The sequence below is a fragment of the Epinephelus lanceolatus genome, chromosome 8 (assembly GCF_041903045.1).
Source record: "Epinephelus lanceolatus isolate andai-2023 chromosome 8, ASM4190304v1, whole genome shotgun sequence".
In the NCBI taxonomy this organism is placed as follows: Eukaryota; Metazoa; Chordata; class Actinopteri; order Perciformes; family Serranidae; genus Epinephelus; species Epinephelus lanceolatus.
In genome coordinates, this window is record NC_135741.1 from 32285232 (window position 1) to 32310001 (window position 24770).

Below are 24770 nucleotides of genomic sequence, written 5' to 3' on the forward strand. Positions count from 1 at the left end.
GTCAAGTGGCTTATTTGTCCATCAGAGCCTGCCATCCCCTCCCTCCCTCCCTCCCTCTCTCCCTGTCTGTCTGCAGTCTGTGAGTAATGCTTTTTAATGTTTTATCCTCCTCTCCTCTCTCATTGTCTCCCTGTGTGTTTCATAACAGCAGCAGAGGCAGTAATTGTGTCAGTGTTAATTAACAGCCTCTGAGATAGAACACAGCCTGTGTGCTACCACCCGGTAATTGAGACAGAGAGAGAGAGAGAAGAGAGAGAGATAAAAGAAAGAGAGAGGACACAGAGAGGCCTGTTGAAGTTTGGCAATTAAAAAAAAGCCTTTTCATGTGTTTTTACCTTTGTTCCTAGAGTATTTATCATTCTACTATCTGTTGTTGTGAGACATCTGTCATAAATGCAGTTTTTTTTTTCTACAAAATGTGAGCTTACTGTAGATTTTGGGGCAGGACCAAACCTGCAGGTCTACCTTTGTCCCTAATAGAAACAGCACGAGCAGCATTAACACAGGCTGGAGCATGTCTGTTTGCAAAAACATGTTTTTTTTTATTTCAACATTAAGTTCTTACAACATGACTTAAAAACCTGCTAAACCATGAAAGCAAATTACGCCATCCACAGCAACCTCACCTTAGTTTAACCTTTGTAGGAGGTAAAAAGGAGGGAAGGATGACACTGTAGTATTGTGTTGCGACATTTCCAGCTGCCAAAATTGAGTCTAAAAGTTGCAAATTGTTAAAGCAGTCTAAAAGAAGATCCAGGGAATATACCAGAATGCAATGCAGCACCAAAAAGACCTTTTTGTGTCTCTTGTTTTCCTTCATTTACTGAATACAACAAATTAACTCCTGTCCCACTGAGTTTGTTAAAAGGCAGTCTGGAAAATAAAGGAAGTCACTGACTGAGGTAGATGGAAAGTAAATTATACTTAATCATATACACATAATCTACTTACATAACTGTAATACAGGTGCACAAGAGCATGAAATCTAATTTCCCTTTTAAGTGCTGCACACTTTGAGCACAAACTTGATCACAAAAGCAGCTACAGTTCAGTCAGAGATGAGTGATAAACATTAAACAAATGATACGTTTGGCAGCATTTTTATATTACAGCCACAGGCTGCAACAACCAGTCACAAAGGTATTACATATCAGATACACCAGAAACAATTAGAGATTAAATGCATAATTAAATGCATATATAAGTCAAGAAACATTTAGAGAAGGACCAAGCATGAAATTATATGGAATGTTAAAGAGAAATTGTTCAATGCAATGTGATAGTTTTTCAGTAGGTTAACGTATATAGATACGTCTTTAATCCCTAACCAGAATCTAATTCCTTTAGCCTAATGCTAATGCTAATTCTAATCTACAGGAAAGACTGTCTTTTCATAAAACAAGGCTGTCTATGCAGTAGAAAGACACAAATGCTTTTGAAATTGGTGCTATATGACCAGAGAAAACAGGGGAAAAGAACTGTGGCATTTGCTTTAGCTCAAGAGGCAGAAAACCTACAACAAATACACGCTCATGCTGGTGGGTGGCGTAAGGGGTTGTACACATGCCACGTCTTTAGCCGCCTGGAAAACACAAGGTCGAGCGCTTGGTGCTGCTTTTGTGCCTTTTGTGAGCCAGCTCTTAAGAGCACAGCGGCAGGTTACATCTGAGGTTGCTAAGCAATCTTAACACGCATTGTGTCGTAGCCGATTTACCTGAAATCCTGAGTCAGGAGCTGATCTTCTTCCAGGTGCTGTTTGTGTGTAGGCCTATCATTCGTGGGAATGTGGTCTGTGGGACCAATGAAAAGGTCTGGCAGCTCTGCACAAAAATGATCAACTTTTCCATATTTATCACAAACTGATATTTACAGGAGAAGGGAAAGATATCTGCCGGCTGTGAGTAGTTGTTCCTCATCACATGACATGCGGTGCGCACTGCTGCGTTCCAGAAGTTGAACTCCCTGAAAAATAGGTGCTCGGAAACCAATCGCGCCATGACGATGTCTCTGTGGCGTCTCTGTACCGAGAGTGTTGAACACCATTATGGTGTTTAACACTCTCGACGAAGATCCAGGATGATCGAAATGTTAGATTTACTAATAAATTGTGAAGCTGAGCAAGTACAGGGTGCGGGATTTTCTGTTCAAAGACTCAAGTGATATTGTCCAATGCACCTGCATCTGAGACAGTTGAATGTGTGAATACCTTTCTTCAAACTAAAGGTGAGAAATAGGTAATACAGTAACACAATCTTGGTTTTTATTTGATCAGCACTGCCTGGTTTTACCATTTAATCTGTTTGGTCTGACTTTGAGAGAGTGAGAGAAGGGCGTCTATCTCTCTCAATCCACTTTTATACCCTTTGTGTGGTGGCGGTGTGTAGTTCGAGCCACACAGCCCTAGAGCCAGCGGAAAATGGCAGCGTGACGCATCTTACAGCAGGGAGACCTGGGTGCTGACAAGATGGAGGGCAGTTTACCACAGTTCATTTGTTGAAAATCAGTAAAGTGCCTCTAAAACTGAAATGCAACTTTGTAAAGTAGTAAATGCCCTCAATATGAAGAATGTGTTTTGGTCCACACCAACACCGAAACCCAAAAACACACACACACACACACACACACTCACACACTGACACAAAGTCGTTAATCACCGTCATGATGAGATTCTGCCCTCGCGCTGCGGTGCGAGATCATTTGTCTTCTGTTTGGTTTGGCAGCATCTCTTGGCAGCCAATGGGAAACGCGAGCGGCGTTACAAAGAGATAAGATGTTCTGCTTTTCTCTAAATGTGACGTAGCAGCAGGTTTTTATGAGATTAAATTTACGGACAAACCTCTGTGGCTTAATCAAAGAATCAAATCAACTGGCTGCAATTCATTCTGCGTGAAACCCATTAATCATATCGGGCTGTGCAAACATGCTGGATGTGGACGCACACGCAAATATGAATTTCATTTTTTATGTTGCACTTTATCACAAATTTTGTTAAATTAGAACAGAAACATTAACATCTGTGCAACACCTTAATGCCATTAATCTCTTTTCTGCCCTATAAAGTGTGTGTGTGTGTGTGTGTGTGTGTGTGGGGGGGGGGGGGGGTGGGGGGTGGGGGGGGGGGGGGTATGGGTGTGTTACCCTGGCCTAGATGCCACAGCTGGATCCAATCTCTTCTCTGCCAACAATGCACACTGTAAAGTATGCCATCAGTTTGCCCTGTGTGTGTGTGTGTGTGTGTGTGTGTGTATATTCACCAGCCCACCAAACCACATCGGTGCCAGGCGTCCTGGCAGTGTGCAGCGGCTCCTCCAGCTGTTGCTTTGTCAAACAAGTCAAATCAATTTCAAACACTGTCCTACCTGTCACGTCGCTTGACAGGAAATTCTCTTCGCCGCTCAGCCTGATAAACAAACGCCATCAGTGAAGTACAAATGATTTCCAAAGCCTTGAAAGCATGCTGTACAAAACTGCCTGCTTTTTTCACCCTTTATCAGTCATCCATCGTGACTGTGGGACATGTTACAAACACCTGTTGTGAGCAGCTGGAAGTTCTGATTGCTTGCTCATCACATCTGCTGAATCCATTTCACTCACGACGGGAGGATGATGATAAAGGAGCCGGCTGGGAAAAACAATGATTATTTGTGTTTTCAGACAACAGAGACGCAAATGTGCAACACATACATTTGCAACTGTCTTCTGTGATGTGTAACATAGACTGCTTGCAGTGATTTTACCAGTTTTAATCACCTGGTCCGATTGTTTTGAGAAGAAGAGACCTTTGCAGATTTCGGCTCCCATTAAAAACCTCCTGAATGATGAACACCAAAGGAATCCTAACCTGGAGAAGTTTGAGCTGGTTGCAATCTGCAACTAGACGCCATTGATTTGCCTTAAATCTTAGGCACTGCTTCCTTAATATAGCAAGAATTGACCATGTGCTATATAAAGATATAGTGGAGAACGGCATCCTGAAATGAAGCCACGCTCCCTCTGTGTGTGTTGTAAACCGAGCTGCTCTGTTCTTTGTTGTGGTATATGGTTCAGCCCATGTGCATGTTAGTGCACAGGAATCCTTGTGTGTGTTCCACTGCCTAGCTAACCACTGCTGCTCTGCACTGCACTCATACAGCAATTACCAGCAGTTCCTCCCCAGGTTAATGCCATCATCTTTGCCAGCACTGTTGTCATTGTCAGCACTGTTAGCACTGTTAGCTCAGCCACCTCCATGTTGTGAACCGTGTGCAGACAATCCCCGGCTCAGACTCTGAATCATTGATGTGCTCTGAATGAATGATTTTTTTAACCAGCAGCCTTTTTCTCCACCTTAAAATCAGCTGTGAATCTGGTTCATCATCTTCCTTTTTCACATGCAGTTCTCTTTCTCATTGGTGTGTACATGCTGTCAAAATAAATCAGCATTTGAGTCCCCATGTGAGATCCCCACCTGAGAAAGTCAGAGGTAAATTAAGAAATCTCTGATTAGCAAAATAATATTAATATTCTGTGGGCTAAATGTTCTGGGTATTTTTTTAGAGTTTGTTTACACATACTAGAAAACATTTATTAACAGCCACTGACAGAAAAAAGCAAAATTGTGGTTGAGACAGGACTCCAGAGCTTCAGTTTTAAATACAGAGCTGCAACACAATCAGCTAGTTACATTGCTATATTTAACATCTGTATGCATTATATAATATCTGGGCTGTGTTTTTATTTATAAACCTGGCACACATTTTGTCTCTCAGGACTGTTGTGGTTGCTCTAGAATTAACAGCTGGTATGAGGTACTGATAACATAAACAGATAAAATAAAATGAGTTGTTGTGTTGCGGTAAAAATGTACTGCAGGCAAATGATGTGCTGCCCACAATAGCATATAATGCCCTGTGAGCCACTGTTGCACTAAACAGTGGTATTGTTTGCATAAACATAACTGATTGTTATCAGATCATTTATCTTAACAGTCTACTACAGTGCAGTATCTATATAAAGTGTTCATCTCCACTCCTCCTTTTTCCATATCTTGTTATTAAAACCATTGATTTAGTTAATTATGAACAAAAATTACTTTAATGTTAAAGTTAGTAACAAATCTCTGTCACAAAACAAGTGAATCCTCTTAAAAGTGATGTGTGTAGCACTCTTTAGGTTGTTTTAGCACCTGCACATGTATGGTTAATTCCACATATCTGACTATTTTTGTCATCATAATTCATAGTTTCTCTTTTTAAAATGATCTGATTCAATGTTATTTATATAGTTGTTATTATGGCGGCTAAGGGTCGACACTTCTCAAGCAGACAAACAGCAAATCACATTTCAGCAAAGGTGGGACCAAGTCACAAAAAATCTTTGCACTTAAAGGGACATTGTGTAACATTTTCAGTTGTTTATTGGCAAAAATTGATGTCTGCATTCATAAATATGTCATCACTGGTGTACTACTACCTCCACCAATAATCTGACTTATTCTCGTAAAAGGAGAATTTTGGATTTGTTTGTACATTGTGCGGGTAAGTCGTCTGTGGGGTTCCATTACGTTTCGCCATCTTGAGAATACACCCGCCAGCAAGGGACATACAGCACCGCCTTCGGCGTTTTCGTTGAGAGCCAGGCCAGCACTGCGTGACTGAGGAGCTGAAGGAGAGGAGCAAGAGGCGCTTCGCTACTACCCTGGCAAATTTGAAACAAAGTCCCACTCTTTGAGCATAATGCAGGATCATGCATATGCAGCATCATGGGAGACGGAATCCTTGTCGCCAAGAAAGCGCAAAAGGGAATAGAAAAGGCAGCGTGACCGGCGAATTAAAAAAACGAAGGCCCACATCGGGGTAGCCTTTCCCAGGTAGAGAGAGCTGCTGAGGGAGAATGGTAATGCAATCACAGGCCAGCGCCACTGTTGGCTGTTAGCCGCTGTTAGCGGCCAGTCGCTAACAGCCTCATCCCTCTCCTCGCATCACTGCGCCGCTGTTAGCTGTTAGCCGCTGTTAGCGGCCAGTCGCTAACAGCCTCATCCCTCTCCTCCCATCACTGCGCCGCTGTTAGCTGTTAGCCGCTGTTAGCCGCTGTTAGCTGCTGTTAGCTGCTGTTAGCCGCTGTTAGCGCTGGCCTGTGATTGTATTACCTTTCTCCTTCAGCAGCTCTCTCCACCTGGGAAAGGCAACCCCAATGCTTGTTTTTTTAATTCGCTGGTCACGCTGCCTTTTTGATTCCCTTTTGCACTTTCTTGGCAACGAGGATTCCGTCTCCCGTGATGCTGCATAATACATGATCCTGCATTATGCTCAAAGAGTGGGACTTTGTTATGCAGCAGTAGTGCCGCTGGCCACTAACAGCTGTTAGCGGCGCAGTAATGCGAGGAGAGGGATGAGGTGTGTGAGGTTGAGCCACTTGTCAGTTGTCAAAGGACAAGACGTGATTGGTTTGTTTCAATTTACATCCGCCCCAACAGTCCTACATTGTAAACACAGCCAGCATGGTGAGGAGGGGGTTTGTCAACTCGCGTCACGTGTGTCTGTGTAGGAGCCTGAATGAATACTCCATGAAGTATCGGATGACATGGTTTCATCAGTGTTATCATAGCTTTTTGGTACACAGCGGCTACAGTTGTTGCAATACGTGTTTGAAACAGTGAGGCGCTAGAGTGCGCCATCTGTTTGAATACAATATATGATTTCAACGTTAGATGGGAGAAATTCCTACACACTGTGGCTTTAAGTCCCAAGGCATATCCCAAGTCTTTAACTTTGAGTTTCAAGTCCTAAACAAGTCAAAATGTACTAAACAAACAAAACACTAAACAACAGAACACTAAACAAACAATAATCTTTTAAAATTTTGATATTTAATGTTATCATTTGCTGTCATAACTAATATCTAGCTGTGTATTTGTCATGTTCAGCTGGTTGTCTTGTTTTCTTCTATTCTATTCTATTATATTCACCAAATGTAATGCCAATAATATATTGAATTTACAAAATATCCCAAGTAAAATATGTACTTATTTTGGGTGTCCACTAGCTCATCTGGTAGAGAAGGCACCCCATGTACCAAAGGCTGCATCCTTGTCACAGTGGCCACAGGTCTGATTCCAACCCAACTTCTCCGCCACCACACTAAATCTGTCCTATTCAATAAAGACAAAAAAAGCCGCCCAAAAAAATATCTTAAAAAATTAACTTATTTGTTAAAGCAAGTTTGTTGGAAGTTGTTGCATTTCTGTTCTGGATGCTGTCAGATTGGTTCAAACAAAGTAGATCTGGGGAATTAAGTGTTGACCTGCTGGGAATTAATAGTGTCAATGGTAGTTGATTTAGGAAAAATGAAGGGAAATTAATTGATTGCTGGTATACTTTTTAAATGACATATTTTGCATTCTTTGGGCTTGGGGAAAGGTTTTGAGTATTTTCAGGTCAAAAGGCTCAAGTCAAAGTCATGAGTCATTGGTGTAAGAGTCCAAATCAACTTGCAAGTCTTTTTGGACTTTGTCAAGTTTTGTCAGCAATTTTGTGACTTGAGTGTAACTCCAGTCCAAGTCACCTGACTCGAGTCCTTACTTCTGCTCTTCAGGCATTATTCCTGATTTAGTATTGAATAAAAAATATGCTACAGGAAGATCACAGCAGCTAGAACATGTAGCGGAACATGTAGGCGTGGTAATTTTCATACACTCTCTAATGGGTGTAATAATAATAATAACAGTGATAATGATAGTGAAATTAACTCACTCCTCTTGACCTCCCACTCACCACTTAAAGAGCCCTGTGGGTTTAATTGGTGTTTGTTGCCACAGGGTTGTTAGTATCTCTCGGCTTTGTTTTCCTACAAATACTCTCTATGTCTCTTTACATGTCTATGAAAAATTGCTTTTGAATAGACACTTGAGGAAAATCCACATGATGAATGTGACAAATGCGAAGGCAAACATTTGATCAATACTTTAAGGGTTATTTTTTTAATGCTTTTTCACTAACCAGGCCCTAAAGTCTCCTCTTAGGGTGTTTCTAGTAAAATGTGATTAATAAATCTACCATGGTTTTAGTTGAATAAATAGAGGTAATTGAACTTGCTAAATGGTGAGTGGCGAGTCGTGAACCAGGCGTCTCATCCACCAATAAATGCTAGTCATCCAGTAAAATCGCCTCCCTCTTAACGCCTCAGCAATAAACCTCGTTAAGAATTGGGGCTCGTTAGGCCACGTTCATCATTAACGAGCAACGCTCTGTTGCCATAGGAGACGGGAGCTGGGCTAAGTGTGCGTGTGTTATGCTGTGATTGGCTGCCAGATACTTCCATTAGCACCATATACGGATGCCAGTGCCACAGAGCCAGACTGAGAGAGGATTGATGGGTCTGGGGTGTGTATGTGTGTGTGTGTCTGTGTGTGTGTTTGTCAAAATGATGGGCCCAGTCGTGTCGGCTGTGTGAACTATGAGGCTCAGACAGAGGAAAAGGGAAAGCAGAGCTGCTCATAAAAATTTCAAGAGATCCCACCTACAGGCTCTGTGACAGCAGGCCACATTCATGGAGAGCGAAAAAATGGGGAAGAGAGCAAGAAATAGAAGGTGAGAAAGAAGAAGAGAGAGGGAGAGGGGGTGAGAAGGATGAAGATAGGGTTAAGAAAGGGTTAGATGCACAGAAGAGGGAAACATCGCAGCAGAAAATAACAAAAAGAGACAGGTCTCTTGAGTACGGAGCTTTCCGCTCTCTGTCCATACCTTATCATGCCCTGACAGAACGTGACCATCATTCAATGAGCAGCAGTAAGCCCTCATAAGATTTTCATCTGTGTGGAGACTCTGCCTCCTCTCCGGGTGTTATTTTGGAAATTGATGAGGTCATTTAAAAACCTGTGAGGATGAAACATGAGGACCAGCTGGGAATTCCCATTACAAATCTCTGCGTGGTCAAATAAGTCATAGTTGTAGTCATCATAACTAGTAATTATTTGTGTGTGTGTGTGTGTGTGTGTGTGTGTGAGCTAAATTGTTTCAACTGGAACTTGAAAACTGTTTGATGTGGAAAGTAACTTTTGCTCAAGGGCAGTGATGAAGCAAAAGTTTGAACTTAGAGTATTTCCATGTTGTTCTACATTATACTTAATACTCAAGAGGAAGATATTGGACTTTTTATTCCACTACTATGATGTCATGTCTTTATAAAAGGGTTAACTGACTTAACATTTTAATATTTTGTCATTTATCTGGTTTTAATTTTTACCGTATATCTGTATTACTGCCCTTTATTCAAGCATTTTGTAACTATCTTATGAAAAGCGCTATTCAGATAAATCTATAGCGATATATTTGGTTTGCAGATTTTGCATCTTGTAAAACCATCATATGACGATGCTCCTTATACGTTCACACTTCATTATTTTAACACTCAAAAAGGGCCTGCTACATAAGGAGCTCTTTTACTTTGATAAAATTGTGCATTTTCAAATTCAAATTTAACTTTGTTATCCAAAACAGGACATTGTTGTTTGTATGTATTCTATTATCTAACTCTGTTTTTGCATTGCAATATTGCTTTCTTTACTCAAACCGAACCTCTCTAACAGTCATGATTTATGTTTACCAAACATACAGTTAATAAGTTTTCAATTTGCCAACAAAAGAAAGATCTCCACTCACAGACCCCTCATACTTATTTTGATATTTACCATGATCTCTCTGCCTTTCTCTTTTCAGCTTGAGACCAAAGCAGGCAAAGCAGCAACAGCAGCTCTGTCTGCCTCTGATGCATTGGATCCTCCTGACCTGAAGGTGGCGCTAAAGAGGGAGCGTGAGGAACATCAGCACCTCCTGGCTGAGTCCTACGCAGCTGTGATGGACCTAACTAAACAGGTAAATGTGTGTGTGAATGGACCGAGCTGGTTTGGAAGGTAACAGGCTGTGACTTTATTTACTCGGACAAAGAAAACTGTGTTATCTGCAAACTGTAGAAACAGATGGGCTCAAAGTGGTTTAAATATTTAGATGGAGATTTTCAACACAATGAGATAAATCACTCTGTGTGCCTTAGAAATCTGTCTGAACTGAAGAGTCTGTTATTCAATGTGTTTGTCAGATCGAGAGTTGTTTTTCCTGACATCATTGCAGTGTTTCGATTCAGCTGTCATATTTCTGGTGCTGTGCACTGCACATCGATCTGACGTTTGCCTCTTCTTCTTGTCTCTCCGCCGTGACCCACCTGCTGACCAATCAGCTTCAGATCGGAGAGAGGAACTGGGGCAGAGAGAAGCTGGAGCTGCTGGAGAGGTTCGGCCAGGAGAGAGCTCAGTGGGAGCAGAGGCTGGGAGAGGCCACTGCACAACAGGGGAAGGTATGATAGGCAGTGTGTGTGTGTGCGCACACGCGTGAGTGTTTGTAGGAGAGAGAGAAATGTAAAAGATGAAGAGATAAGGAGCAGGTGTATCTTGGGATGATGGAATCTGGGAGGAGGGTGCGCGTCTGAGATAAGGAGGACATCTGATACCGAGTCATTGGATCAGATGTGTTTCCTGCTACACTTGTCCCAGTACGTCCAATATCATTTGATGTGTTCACAGATTTCTCTGAAATTTAATTACATTTTAACAAAAGCTATCACGATAAGGCTGTGTTCAGACTGAAATTAGCATCACACAAAAAACAGCCTCTTCATTTCATTGAGAACACTGAATAAATGTTTAACCCTACCCTCCTTCTTCCAGCAATGAAAAACAGCATCATCTAGCTAAGCTCATTTAAATGTGTGCTGCGTCCCAATTTATGCCATAATATTTGCAACAATTTTGCAGTTTGGCCAAATTAACTAGTATCGCTTTTCTTTTTGGTCTCATTTTTATTCACTTCAAGTCAAGGTGATGTCCAGGCTTCCTGCCATTATATGCACAACTTCCAGTTTCTAAAGAAAGTCATGCAATATGTTATCATTTGTAATACTATTTTTGTATTTTGAAGCTTCATTGTTTGATTTATTTAAAAAGGGCAATTGTACATTTTCAACCAGCACTGTATCAAAACAATCTGGGTAGTATGTGTAAATGAACTGTGGTAAACTTCCCTCCATCTAATCAGTGCCTAGATAGCCCTCCATGCCCCCCAGCTAAACACTCGATGACAGAATTTACATCATCTTGCAGAATTTCACTGGCTCTCGTGCTGTTGCTGTAGCTCCAGGCTGTACTGCAGGTTTCACAAATATAAAACCTCCATGAATTCAAAAAATTAGAATGAAATGATTAGGTATTGACCTTGTTTGCAGTTCGAGGTGTCCTCTCAACAACTTAAGGAACATCTCTTTTACAATGGTGGCATATGGGGAAAGTGCTTTTTGGGCCACGGGGAATTTTTTTGGTGCAATATTGCGAGTGGCCACTGAGAAATATGTGCACGCTCTCAAAAATTCAGACCAAAATCCAATCAAACGGTAAAACTAGACAATGCTGATCGAATGTATATCAAGATTATGTTACTATATTGTCTATTTCTCACCTACAACGTTTTTAGAAACATATTTTAGTGCTGTGTTTAACTGTAATAGTGAGTTTGTGGACAGGAAATGGGCACTATACTGTTTCGGGCTCAAGGAAAATGGAGGCCGAAGAAACAGATCTAACGATACACGTAGGCAGCACTGATCAAATGTTTCTGTAACTGAGTTGCCTGTTTCTTTCCTCACATTTTCAGACACGTGTTTTAGCTTACCGTTCAGCTGTAATACAAGATTGTTTCTTGCCAACCAGCCGTCATTGTTTCAAATGGACGTGTTCACAATTATGTCACCCGCCAGTGGGAGTATTTATTGGTCTGGTGTGGTGCAGTGTATTCTGGTAGTTGGTAGGCTTTCTCCCTCATAAGCAGAAGCGCCCTTTTTTTCTATTTTCTCTGGTCTTTCTACTGCATAGATATCCTAGTTTTATCCTCTTACACTCTAAGAAGCATAAATGGCATTAAGAAAATAGAACAGGAGAAATTAATATGATTTTTAACAACCTCCAGTGCAGGTCTCACATATCACATATAGACAGATACAACATTGAGACAGAGGACAAAATGATAGAGCACTAACCAGAGTTGTAAAATCCTCTCTCCTAGAATAATAAACTACTGTGCACTGTGTTGGCCTTCAGACCCCTTGGTCTTATCTCAGACTAGACGTATTTCATCCTCTCACCAGCACATGTTGCAACACACACACCTCTGCTGGTGTGTTTTTAATGCAGTGCTATTTTTGGTCTTAACACCGCCTCGGAGCAAGACAGTGACTTCTTCCAGTTCAAAAAAAGCATCACTTCTCTTTCTAAAAACCTTTTTACATACTGGAAGATAGTTGGACATGGTTTTACAAAGAGCTCTCACTCTTTGATTCTGAGAGACTGACACCAAGTCTGACATGTTTTATTCTGCTGAAAGTTTCTATGCCATCAAAACTTCACTGTACCCACGCTAGAAATGACGAAACAGAGCAACAATGCGTGTTACTGCTGTCTGTAGAGTGGTATTTTCCTCTCAGGAGACTCTGCTGATGTTGACAGAAACCACACAGCTGTTAATGCCATATTGTGAGTAAGGAACGCTGTCTCTGGTATTATTGCTTTACTGTGCTGTAGCTGCAGTTTAATGTTAAGTTGAGGTCACCAGGAAAACATGGTCAGTCCAGTCTGTTGATTATACACCAGCGCAGTCACTGCCAAGCTCCTGCAACATGTCTGGGAGGGATTGCATCAGTGTTTCAAAGTGGTCATTAGTTTTTCCATAAATATATACAGAGTCAAGATCCAGATACACAGTTAGTAGGTCAGTACTCATTTTCCCCCTCTGCCTACTGTGCCTGCTTCCTTTGAGGTTTTCAGTCCAAGGGTGTCCTTTCTTTCCCTTTCACATCCATTCCCCTCCTTTTCCTTCCTCCTGTCAGTTGAGTATGGTCCCGTCTCACTCCTTCCATTAAGTGGCCGTGGTCGTGTCCTGCTTTGGAAACTTGGCAGGAGACTGAAGCTTGTCATACTTTAATTCACTCTGTCTCAGTCCCTCTGAGTGTGTCTGGGTCATGCTCTGTCACCCACAAATCTTATCTCTTATCTACTCTACTCATATTGTTGGGCCTGTCAGAGAATTCTGATATTTGACTGCAGTGCCCCCTTCAGGCCAGTTAGTGTAAAAGTAGCTGGAATTTTGTGTCAGTTGGGTCTGAGTTGAAGCTATTCAGCGTTACATGTCTGATCTTTACTTATAAATAAATTCTATTTATGTGAATTCTTTTAAAAATTGCATGTAAATTTTAGATTGATTTTTTTTAAAATTATTATTTCCCTTTTTTCAATTAGTTGAGCTACTCTAATCTTTCCACACCCCCCGAGGCAACTGCAGAAGTACCGCCTTGGGTAAAAGTACACCTGTTTGGAAATCACTGAACTAGAGTACATTTAGCTCTCTGTCATTATGCCGTGCACACCCAGGGAGCCTGCTCTGCAGTTTGACAAGATGCAGGTGAAAGTCCATCAGTGTATCTGCACAACTAAGCACATTATCTGCAGATGTCCCCATTCCCCTCTCCCACTCTGTCTCTTTCCTCTGAGGGAAAATGGTTTCAGAGTGTGAGATCACCTTTCAAGTGTGAAACGCACTGACTCAGCATCACCATCCATGTGTGTATACGGGCATGTGTGTTTGCATGCTGTCTGCCACAGATAGATTGTACTAGTCAGTCTCTACTTCCTCCTGCCAAAACAGCTCTAGAGGAAATGGATGGCAATGAAAGGAATGTGTCTACAGTGGATGTCTTCCAGAGTATTTCTTCCAAGTGTAGAAATGCAAAATGCTATAGAAACAATTTGCGCAGACGGTGCAGGTCTTTAAAGTGCAAATTAGCTGTAAAAAAAAAAAAAAAAAAAAAAAAAAGGTACTTCTGTGGTTTCCTTTTCACTGAGGTGTTTTTTTTTCTATCCTTACAGTCAAAGTCATTTGGCAGCGAGTCTTTTGCAGACACAGTCATCACTAATGGAACAGGATCACCAAGGTAACAATGAAACCATTGCCTTACAGGAAATTGGAAATGTTCTGAAATAAATGAACATTTAAAGGGGCAAAAAGCGAAATCGTTTCACCGCTAGGTTTGCTGTTGTGCACTGCCTGTAGACCAAAACAAAGTGTGTCAGGAGCCACACCTCCCTCTACCTCTGCTCTTCACCAGGCTGCCCGCTTGGTTCGCGGGCTGCTCAAGCTCCAGACATTAACCCATCCCGGTGTTTCCTCCGCAGCCTCCACTTCACCCAGCTTCACTCAGCTGCCCGATAATGTTAAACCCACTGCTTCTTCCCACTTTAACCTGAAGCGATGTTTTAGCCTAGTGGGCAGCCCATGAGCCAGCTGCCCGCTAGGCTAAAACATCGCTCTCACTCACGGAGAAGAGGAGGAATGTTAGCGTTAACGTTAGCTCCCGGTGTTAGTACTAGCCGAGTCGGCTGCCACCAGCTACTGAAGTAACTTACAGCTATGGAGCGCTTCTATCAGCTCTTCTAGTCACTGAGCCTCGCCTCCATCTCAGCAAATATATTACAAAAATGTAGCCTCGCGGGGAGGCTACATTTTACAATGCTAATTGAAAATGTTAGCTGGGCTGCCGGGCTAACTTACGCACTTAACACAACCATAACGCCTGACCCATTGCTGGGACCAAGCCGCTAATAACTCAAGCTCCCATCCCGGTGTTTCCTCCGCAGCCTCCACTTCACCCAGCTTCACTCAGCTGCCCGATAAACCCACTGCTTCTTCCCACATTAAGCTGAATTACAAACCAGAGCTCGGTGCTCCGGTTAGATCCAAACAGAGAGCCGGGGCTAGTTGGGAAGCTAGCGGAGGCTAACTGGTTGTGCTTCCCTCGGGTCATGCTGCGGCTAACGCCTCGCCAGCCGCTCCCAGCTAGCTCCGGATTGTTATTGAGGTTAAAGTGGGAGAGGCAGCGGATCTGTGGGGCAGCTGAGTGAAGTGGAGTCTGAGGAGGAAGCACCGGTTAGCCCCAGTTTCGTTCCGCTCTCTGCCATTTCATTTGGAAAATATGCGCTGCCATTGCTCATACTATACTGTTATATACATGCTATACTCCAGATGAAATTACACCTCTAGTTCTTCACATAGCAATTTTTTAATTCCTTCAGTCTAGAAATGATGAATTTCACTTATTGCTCCTTTAATGTTTTATTAATGCTCTTTATTTGCAAAATGTCCAAAATGGCTTCATAACTTTGTGTTAATTTGTCATCTTGAAATCAGAGCATGACTTTGCCTCTCTTTTCCCATCATCTCTGTCCTCCTCTTTTGATGAAAAGAACCAAATCCACATCAGAGCTGGACGTTCCAGAGGTCAATGGAGCAGCCAATCAAGAGGAGAGGATACACTTTGCAGCCCCACAGCTGGGTGACCTCACCAGGAAGAATTGGACCTATCTGACCAATGAGGTGAATAAGCTGTGACTTTATACATTTGCTGGTTTAAAACATTTAGGTAATTGTGATTTCTTTAGTTAGTTATTTTTAAAATCTTAGCAAAAATGTAAACTCATAATCACTTCGTTTCTTTTGTCCCCTCTCTGTCATCTCATCTCAGACTCCAGAGGTTGGAGACACCTGTAAAACCTGGGATGGCCCCAGCGGCTCCTGCAGTAGCTTAGTGGCATCAGAGCTGGATCTGGAGTCTGTCCAGAGGAGCTACACTGCTCCAGACCGCACCGGCATCCGGATCTACTACAGCCCTCCTGCTGTGCGACGCATGGAACAACAAAGACGGAGCCAGGAGGACAAAGTGCCACAGCAGGCCCAGAACGGGAGCTCCTCGCTGGGACTGAGCGGCTCAAATGTGGGCGTGGCTGCGGCGGAAACCCTTGAGGTTCAGCAGCAACAACCTTCATCCTCCTTTTCATCCTCATACGAGCAGTGGCTGAGCTCGCTGTCCAAGCAGCACAGGGAGCTGCTGGAGAGCAGAAGCAGCTGTATCGCCGGTTCGATGCCCAGTGTTGCCAGCAACGGCGTTGGTGGCTCAGTTGATGGGATGACGGCCTCGTCAACTTTCCATGGCCTGGAGATCGGAGAGATGTCAGCCAATTTAAGTGATGACATGAAGGAGATGACCAACTGTGTCCGACAGGCCATACGCTCTTCCTCTCTGGAGAGGAAATCCACCAAGGAGCCTGGGAGTCAGGTACTTTATTTCTAATAATGGCCAACTTTTGGCCTTCATGTTGACTTTCATGCACGAAAGAGGAAACAGCACTTGATGTCTTGTATTTTATTCTCTCAGCACACTAAACATTCTCCATTATTTCCATGTCTCCACCCAGGCTGTGGGCATGTCCACCAGGTCCACACAGACTGTTGCGCAGTACGTCAGCATCGGGCTTCAAACTGACCACCTTCCCAGCAGCAGGGGGACGGGGTTACATTCCAAAGCCTGGTCTCCTCGCCCCTCAGCAACCACCTCCTCGCTCGCATCAGCCCGAACTCGTCAGATTTCAACATCCCTGGATAAAGTTCACAGCCGCATAGAGAGGCCATGCTGTTCACCCAAGTATGGATCACCAAAACTACAACGCAGAGTGTCTTCTGGTAATTATTTTGTTCACTGAGCATTTGTTTTAACTTTTACTTAATTTGGAGTCAGAGCGCTTTCAATCACAAGAATGTTTTGAAGCCAATTCATGATGATTTGCAGTAATTGTTAACACAGCTCCGTTGACGTGCTTCATAGATCTTTAATGTAGACAATTTTGTTTGGGAGGACGAGACAAAAAACTGTTGTGTTTTTAGGCTCCACCTCCAGACTAGATGGGAGTTCCTCCTCCAGGGACCGGAGCCTGTGGAGCCTCCAGCAAAGATCCATCAGTGGAGGAGGAGGCTCGGCCTGGGCTCGCTCCACCACCACCAGGGACAGCCCTGTCCTGAGCGGCCTCACTGACGGCCTCTCCAGCCTCTTCAGCGTAGTGGAACACTCTGGAAGCACAGAGTCGCTCTGGAGGGGTGACGGAGGTAAGACACTGTATGGAAATGAACCTTTTTCATGGAGGACATTTTGACATGTCAGAGTAGGAAAAGCACAGGTGTAAAAAATAACATGTCCTGTGGTGTTTTGAACCAGGGCGTTGGCAGCAGATCCTTTGCATCTTTTGGGCTTTGAAGTGGGGTACCAACAAATCTCACGCATGCTTGATCAGATTGGGATATGGGGAATTTGGAGGCCAAGTTGATTCCCTGAGCTCTCCGTCACATTCCTCTGGCCATTCCTGACCAGTTTTTGTGGTGTGGTATGGCACATTGTCCTGCTTGGAGGGCCGCTGCCATTGGAGAGTGTTGTTGCCATTAGGGGTTGTATTTGGTCTGCAACAGTGTTTGGGTGGGTGAAGGGTGCCAGGTGGCATCCACATGAATTCTAGGAATAGGGATGCAGCAATATACTGGTTTCAAGGTATACTGTCATAGGGAAAAGAGGCATATTTACCCTTAGAGGGGTCAAGAAACAGCTGAGTAATACCAGTATGATAACACAATATAACTGCCATGTTGCATGTGATCAGGGTTTTATCTAGAATACTTGGTGAATTAAATTGCTACTAGAGGGCAGAGGGAGAATACAAACTTGTACTACAAGTGAAAATTCCTGATCTTGTTTTGTCACCCAAAGCCTCCATTCATGTTGAATGTCATTGACCACACAGTGTAAGCATGCCTGCAGGACTCAATTAATTCTCTAAACTACAATTTATGGAGATAATTATAATACCTGTCTTGGATCCTTGTTTGTGATTAGGAGCCAGCCAGGGTGCCAGTCCAGCACGTCAGCCCCCTGCAGCAGGGAAACCCTCAGGTGCAGCAGTCTGCGGATCTGACCCTGGCTCTCAGCGGTACGGAGGCTTGGTCCAGGAGTTCATCAGGAATGTCTGCAGCAGCCGTGCCCAGGGAGGAGTCACCCTGTCTGGGGAGAGAGCACAAAGAGACACCAATGGCAGCATCGGAGGTCTGGGTGTCTTGGGGAGTTTTGCCGGCGTGGATGAGCCCAAGCCAGAGTGTGTGTCCGCCGGGATTGGAGGACTCGGAGCTCTGGCTGCAAGCAATGACAATGTGACCAGGATCGTCAACAAGAGGTTTATGAGACAGACAGCCGGGGAGGAGATGGTCAGTATCATGGGAGGAGGGAAAGAAGCGGTGAGCAACGCGGCGACTGCAGGATCTGGGACAGAGGTGCGGTCACTTCAAATACGCTTTTATTTTAAACTTAAATAAGGACCATACCAGTGGTTATGCTTGTTTAAGCCTATTAGCATTAAATGACATTTATGATACGATACGATACGATACGATATGTAATACTTTATTGTAGCTAAATCTTGCACTAGTGCTGTCTTTTATTCTTAGTTTTTAAAAATCAATCAAAATAAATATATTCATGTATAATATGATAAAAAAACATTCAAACCTGCTTTCGTGGGTAAATAACATATCTTTCCATTTCCCAGGATGCACCTTGTGACTGTGCTGCCCAGTCTTCCTGCGTCTCGCGACCATCAAGAGCAGCAACCCGCCATTCGCTCAGCCAGTGCAAGCACCGCCCACAAGAGCCTCCGGCAGCAACCGAAGAGAAGGGGGACACCTGCAACGAGTGATGACACATCTACTGCCATGTTCAGAGACACGCAACACACACAAGCAATACTGATTCTTCACAAACACTGTACGCCACTGCCATGATAACCCACTTTCTCACATCCCTCGCATCAGCAAATGTACACACACACCTACAGCCTGCCACACAGGTGCACTGCCAAATATAACACACACCGCTAGCACACTGCACAGACTGCCCCACAGACCCACTGCCACACGCACACATTCATAAAAACACACGCACACATACACAGAACCGGGGCAATATTCAGCTTGTCTTGGACTGTACCATTCTGATGCCAAGGACAGGGAGGGATGAAACCCCAACCCCAACAGATCCAACCAACATAAAAACTACCAGCAGGTCATGAAACATAAACGCACACATAATCTGACATACTTAACTAAACAAGAACAACTCAACGAACTGAGGAGAGTCTAACAAGTAAAACTGTGATGTCAGGACTGGATCTACTAAAACCTTCCTCCCTCCTCAATTTACACAATAACAGGTACTACAAATGGTCAGTTTTGGGCTGAGAATCCACCCCAATGACGTCATATTACCCCCATGCTGTTGGACCAGCAGCAATGTTGGATTTACAAATAAGCAAGGAGAAAGCAAGAACGTCGTCTCAGTTTGAAGATGCATTGAAAGTACACGTTACTGCTACAGTATAAAACTGGAGAGGAGACGTCTGTCGCAGCTGGAAAGATCTTCCACGTTCTGGTAGCAACACTAAACCATCATTCGAGGAGTATCTGGATGACACCTCAGATGATTCCCCTCCGATCCTTGTCATAAACACACATGCTGTGCTGGGAAATGCAATTATGCCTTTTTGATTTATTAGCACAATAACATTCCAGTGGGTGTCTCCAATACGGATCTTAAATCGGCCATATCCTGATGACACATCTGCTTCAACTGCAGACTTCTATTCAATGTTTCTCCTATTACAGTAGATCCCAAAAGGAAGAACTCAAGGACTCTCGGACCACAAATTCCAGCATGACCAGATTTGGACTCCATTGATGGATGTTTGGACTTGTCAGCTCTAGAACGGAGACCATTAAACTGATTTGAGTGGACCTCCTACCATTGTTGCTTAGTAGCAAACCTAAACAACAAAGAAGCTCCTGTCCACTGTGTTCCCAGGAGGACTTTGGCCACAAAAAACAGGGACATTTTGTGGCATTGTAGCCATGACTCAGACCTTGTAGATGTAAGAAAAACTACTACTTGTTACCCTCTAAAGTCTGATTTGGAAAAATACTGTTTTGGTTTCAACCTGTTACCGCAGGCAGAAAGTGCCTGTTCGTTTCATATTTTGGAGATATTCCTTCACTGATGTCAAGATTCATCCTGAACCCTTTGATGAAGACATGTGGTGTGCAGTTCTGCAGCACACTGTCCTGGAACACTGCAGCTGGTTACACTGATTGGTTTCTGATTGACTGCAACGTTACCTAAAAGCCCATCTGCAGAGTTAAGTGGGTGTTGGATAGAGATGCACTGATATCACCTGTTTCAACTTACTTTACCAGTTTTAAAGAGTGCCTCAAACAACTAGTTTGGGGTCACGCTACAGAAGCCCAAACCAAGACATGAGGAAAAAGTACGGAAAATTAAGTCAAAGACTTTTGGAATCTGATTTACATAATTAGCCTAATGCTGCGTTCACGTGTAATCAGATGGCAAACTGGATATCATTTTAGTCAACCTGAGCAGGATGGTAAAATTAGGTGTGACTGTCAGAGAATACTGTTTGTCCTCTGTGTGAAATTTACACCTGGATGTAGGTACTTCCTTCACACAAGGAGAAAACATGGGCAATCTGGGCAATTACTAGAAAAAATACATCAAATAACAAACATGAAATAATCTTATTCAGTGTATTTTATTACACTTGGTGTAAACAATTCCACATCGCCATTTTAACATAAGTTTTTTTTTTTACCGTCTTGTCATTCATCTGACTGTGTTTTCCCATGCCAGAGGGTGTTGTCCATTTGCCTTCTACCACCTGCCTGATTCCATGTGAATGCAGCATAAGACACAATTACATTATTGACCTGATAGCCATCAGTTTTATCGGTGCATCCCTACTCTCTGTGCTCCATGGGATATGATGCGTGTCCAATCTTGAAATCTACCATCATCCAGAAACACCCTCTAACTCTAAATCATGTCCAAGGAGAATTTAATCATGATGCATTCCTTTTATTAGAGAGTCTTTCCAAGATGTGTATGTGTTCGTATGTGCGTTTACTCATTCAATTCTCAGCGTTCCAATATACCTATCATTTCTAGGTCTAGCGAAGGGGATAGTTTAAAAATACTTCCTCTTTTCTCTCTGCTCATTTCTCACGCACAACTCTCCTTGTGTTGTAGTGCAACAGCGACGGCGTAGCTACTGTACGAAATCTATAGGCATTTTGAAGATGTAGCATTATAACGTGATCTTGGTAAACAACAAGCTAAGAGCTGTGACTGTCCATCTGCAGCCAGAGTAGTAAAGAGCACTGACAGTTTTTACTTTTTAAGAAATATATTCAGGATTTTTTTTTTTTATTTATTTAATTTGATAAATTTCAAATTTAAATGTATATCCTTCTCTACCTACACGGCAGTCAGATCCAACGATATAAAATGTCTTAAAGTAGGATGTCTGCACACTTAAGAGAAATATCTGGGGAAAGAAGTAAAAGGCTGTAAAATATGTTACATGGAAAATGACATAAATGGTCTTATTGGTGAATTGAAAACAATCATATTTGAAAGGGATGTCATTCCATTGCTTTCTCTTATCCCTTTGTTTGCCATGTCGCTCTCTTTCTAATCAATCAACAGATATTCAAAGTGCCTGTCAGATTACCTATTCGTCAGCTCACACCAAAACTGGACTCCATATATAAAACTCAAACCTAGCAGGCCTTTTTTTTAAATGGGTAAGATTGTTTTTATGCACATAATTGAGATCAGGCTGTACTAAAGCTACAATAAAGTACTGTACCACAATGGAGCGAGGACAAGATGGTTTACAGGTAAAGTAGGATATAGTGTATTAACTTTTTTTATACCAAGGGTTATTTTATCTCTGGAAAGTAAATTATTTTTGTTTTTGTTTATTTTATATGGATGTTTTTGCTGAAATATTAGCCTGTTTCTATTCTTTCTATTTAGTTATCATGGTGCTACTTAGTGTAAAGTCTGCTGCGGGCTCGCCATCTATTTGAATCTGTCTCTCCCACTGTTTGTGTATGAGCTGCAGTCGAGCATTTCTCCATCTCTGCACACCATTTAATGACTCAGCAGTTTAAAACAGGGCATTACGGTAACAGTGCATGTATTTAAATAACACAGTGAGGAAAACCCACAGTCTAAATGCTGCTTGTCTGTCTCCACTCCAGCCCTCACTGCTGGTAGAAAACCAAACGTCTGAAACCGGTCACTGCTTCAAAAGCTAGCCGCCACAGGAATAGACTGTCTGATTTTTGACCACAATTATACAACAGGTAGTTTTAGCCAAGCGATCTGATGAAGTCATATAAGCCCATTAAAATGCTTCCAAGTGTCCCAAAAAGCACAGCTAATAAGGTTGAACACACATCCATTCCTCTCTACATTCCAGGATATCTTTTAAAGCTTCGTAGTTAAGTCACAAAATTAAAGACCACATCTAGTGTAGTCACTGAAGACGATTATCTTGATGATGATACCTTTTGTGTTTTAACAAAAAACAGTAGAAAAGGGGGAAATGCTAACAAACAGCTCCCTAAGACATGGCTCGCTAACAAGCTAACAGGTCAACTTAGCAATGCTGCTACAATACGCTAGAACTAATTTTTTCCTAGGAAAAATGGGACAATTTTAAGGAATACTCCAATGAATTTCCACAGTTTATAGCCATAAACATGGCTCTGTAAAGTTTGTAGCTTGTTTCTTCGCAGCTGTCATAGGTTAGCAACTTCAGGGGATTCCAACAATGACCCAATTCTCAGTTTACCACTCCTGCAGCATAATCAACTACTTTGCCACCCCTCCATATGTTGGCTAGGTTTCTTACAATCATATATTTGCTATAATGTGGCTTAATATACTGTTTCTGTTCTCATTAGCATGGTTAGCTATGTATGCTAATGTAGCTGCCATTTTTAAACAAAGCTTTTGAGTGAAATATAGGAGGTCTGGCACATTTAAGTTTCAGTTCCTCAGTTCAGATACATCAAGAATACAGAAGCTCCACATCTGGTGTTAAAGGGCACACTTTCCCAAAAACACGATGAACATACCAACAAAGTTGGTTTAAAATCTGTACGGTTAGCCAAGTAAACACTGGACTACAGATGTCCATGTTTCTTCCAACCAAGAGCTTAAAATAATCACAACTGGTAATGATACATTTCCCACTTTTGTCAAACACTCGCCACTAATCCAGCTTCTTACAGCACATACTGCGTCTCATAGCTGACTAGCTAGCAAACATGTCATTATCTACACCCAAAATAGTTCAGACATATTAGTGAGGCATTATGGTAAAAGAGAAATCAAAAACAACTGAACACACTTTTCCATTCATTGGGGCCCATATGCTGGGGGGTCTCCATTACAGCTGATGATTCTTTGGCAAAAGTCTCTGTATACCATTTAAAAAAAAAAGAGCTTGAGAAGTTAATACACAGCACAGCTTGTAACCACAGTCCAGTAATGACTCAGTCGTCCCACAGTCTCTTCCACCACACATCCAGATGAATAATCTAAAGCCACAAAGAAACCTATATCATACCCTAATATTAGGTCTGGCACCATTTCTGCTTTTTGGATACACTGCAAAACTAGAGAATCTGCCATAACAAACCATTAATCCTTCACATTAAAATGTATAACATGTGAAACAGAAACCAAATGACAATAAATGGTCTCAATATTTAATGCCATTTTGGTTTAATTGGAAAAACACCTGGACACCTACAAAATAAAAGCACAAACTTTAAAAAAAAAAATCTACTTATTACAAAATAGAGAAAATTGTTAGGGAAATTTTGGTCATCCATTATTCCAGTGCAAATATTTAATCAGTGATATTAATGTTAATCTTTTCAAAAGTTCCTGATGTTGCCCATTGTGAGAAAGTTCACCAGATTCTGCTCTACCTCTTACACTTCTTACACCATTACTGTACTATGAGACTCGTCATTAAATAACACAACACATATTAATCCTCTGAATACATTTGAGGCCTGTAAACCAAGGTCTCTCTTACTGTCATTCACTGTTAATGAGAAGGTCACTCTGTGCCTTTCCGCTACAAAGATGTCTTGGTTTATTTTCCTGCAAATATTTGGCTCCGACTAAGTACAACCTGCATGATGATAACTTGCATCCAAAATTAAGATAACATGTCTTAGTTTGTTGTGTTGCAGAAGGTGTAGCCTGGTTTGTGTTTACATTAATCTTCAATGGTTGCTGTACGACATAAATTTTGACAAACAGTACGTGATGCGAGCCAATAAGGGATCCAAGTGTCAGGAGTGCAGTACGCCTTAGAAATAAGTTTTGCTTCCCTCTTGTGTGACCAGACCTCCAAAAGGTTGGAAATTCGGACCAAGGTTACATTTAGGTTAAATGTTTTTGCAAATCTCCAGTCTTAGGTTTTCTGTTGATAATTGCAGAGTCGTACATAAAACTGCCACAGTTGTTTTGATGCTGGGTTCATGTCACATTAGAGGATGCAAAAAAATAAGGGACGTTTCATGTCTTTAGCTGATTTGAACACATACAATAATGACTTTGTACTACATTAAAATTTAATGATGATCATTTAATAATGATTTTTCCTACAACATCAGATGTGACATATCGTAGCAGGAAATACACCTCACAGCTCCAAGTTTTTACTGTAAGGTGGCTGTATTTTCTTGCATGTACTATAAAGATCTGAAATGGCGCAGTCAGCATAAGACTCAAATCCCTCTCCGACTCTGATGTCATTGGTCACTTCTGTCTCTGCCTCTCCAGCCTTTGCACCTGTCTGTCAGGTGTTACATTTGCTCCTCCCCCTCAGGTTATAAGTACTAGACATTGCAGCCAATGACAGACAGTTTTACAGGTCACACAGCATCACC

At 42.3% G+C, this 24770-nt stretch overlaps 1 protein-coding gene across 2 annotated transcripts in view; it reads left to right on the forward strand.

Moving 5' to 3' along the window:
• The window catches only part of mtcl2 (microtubule crosslinking factor 2), a 130352-nt gene extending 110235 nt beyond the window's left edge, over window positions 1-20117 (forward strand). For both annotated transcript variants that reach the window (XM_033629063.2, XM_033629064.2), the window contains exons 16-24: window positions 9696-9851; window positions 10213-10329; window positions 13943-14007; window positions 15317-15446; window positions 15595-16185; window positions 16325-16589; window positions 16791-17009; window positions 17788-18218; window positions 18494-20117. In XM_033629063.2, coding sequence (XP_033484954.2) covers window positions 9696-9851; window positions 10213-10329; window positions 13943-14007; window positions 15317-15446; window positions 15595-16185; window positions 16325-16589; window positions 16791-17009; window positions 17788-18218; window positions 18494-18640 — 2121 coding nt within the window. In that variant the 3' untranslated portion in view covers window positions 18641-20117. The remainder of the gene's footprint in view (window positions 1-9695; window positions 9852-10212; window positions 10330-13942; window positions 14008-15316; window positions 15447-15594; window positions 16186-16324; window positions 16590-16790; window positions 17010-17787; window positions 18219-18493) is intronic.
• Window positions 20118-24770: the final 4653 nt, after the last annotated feature.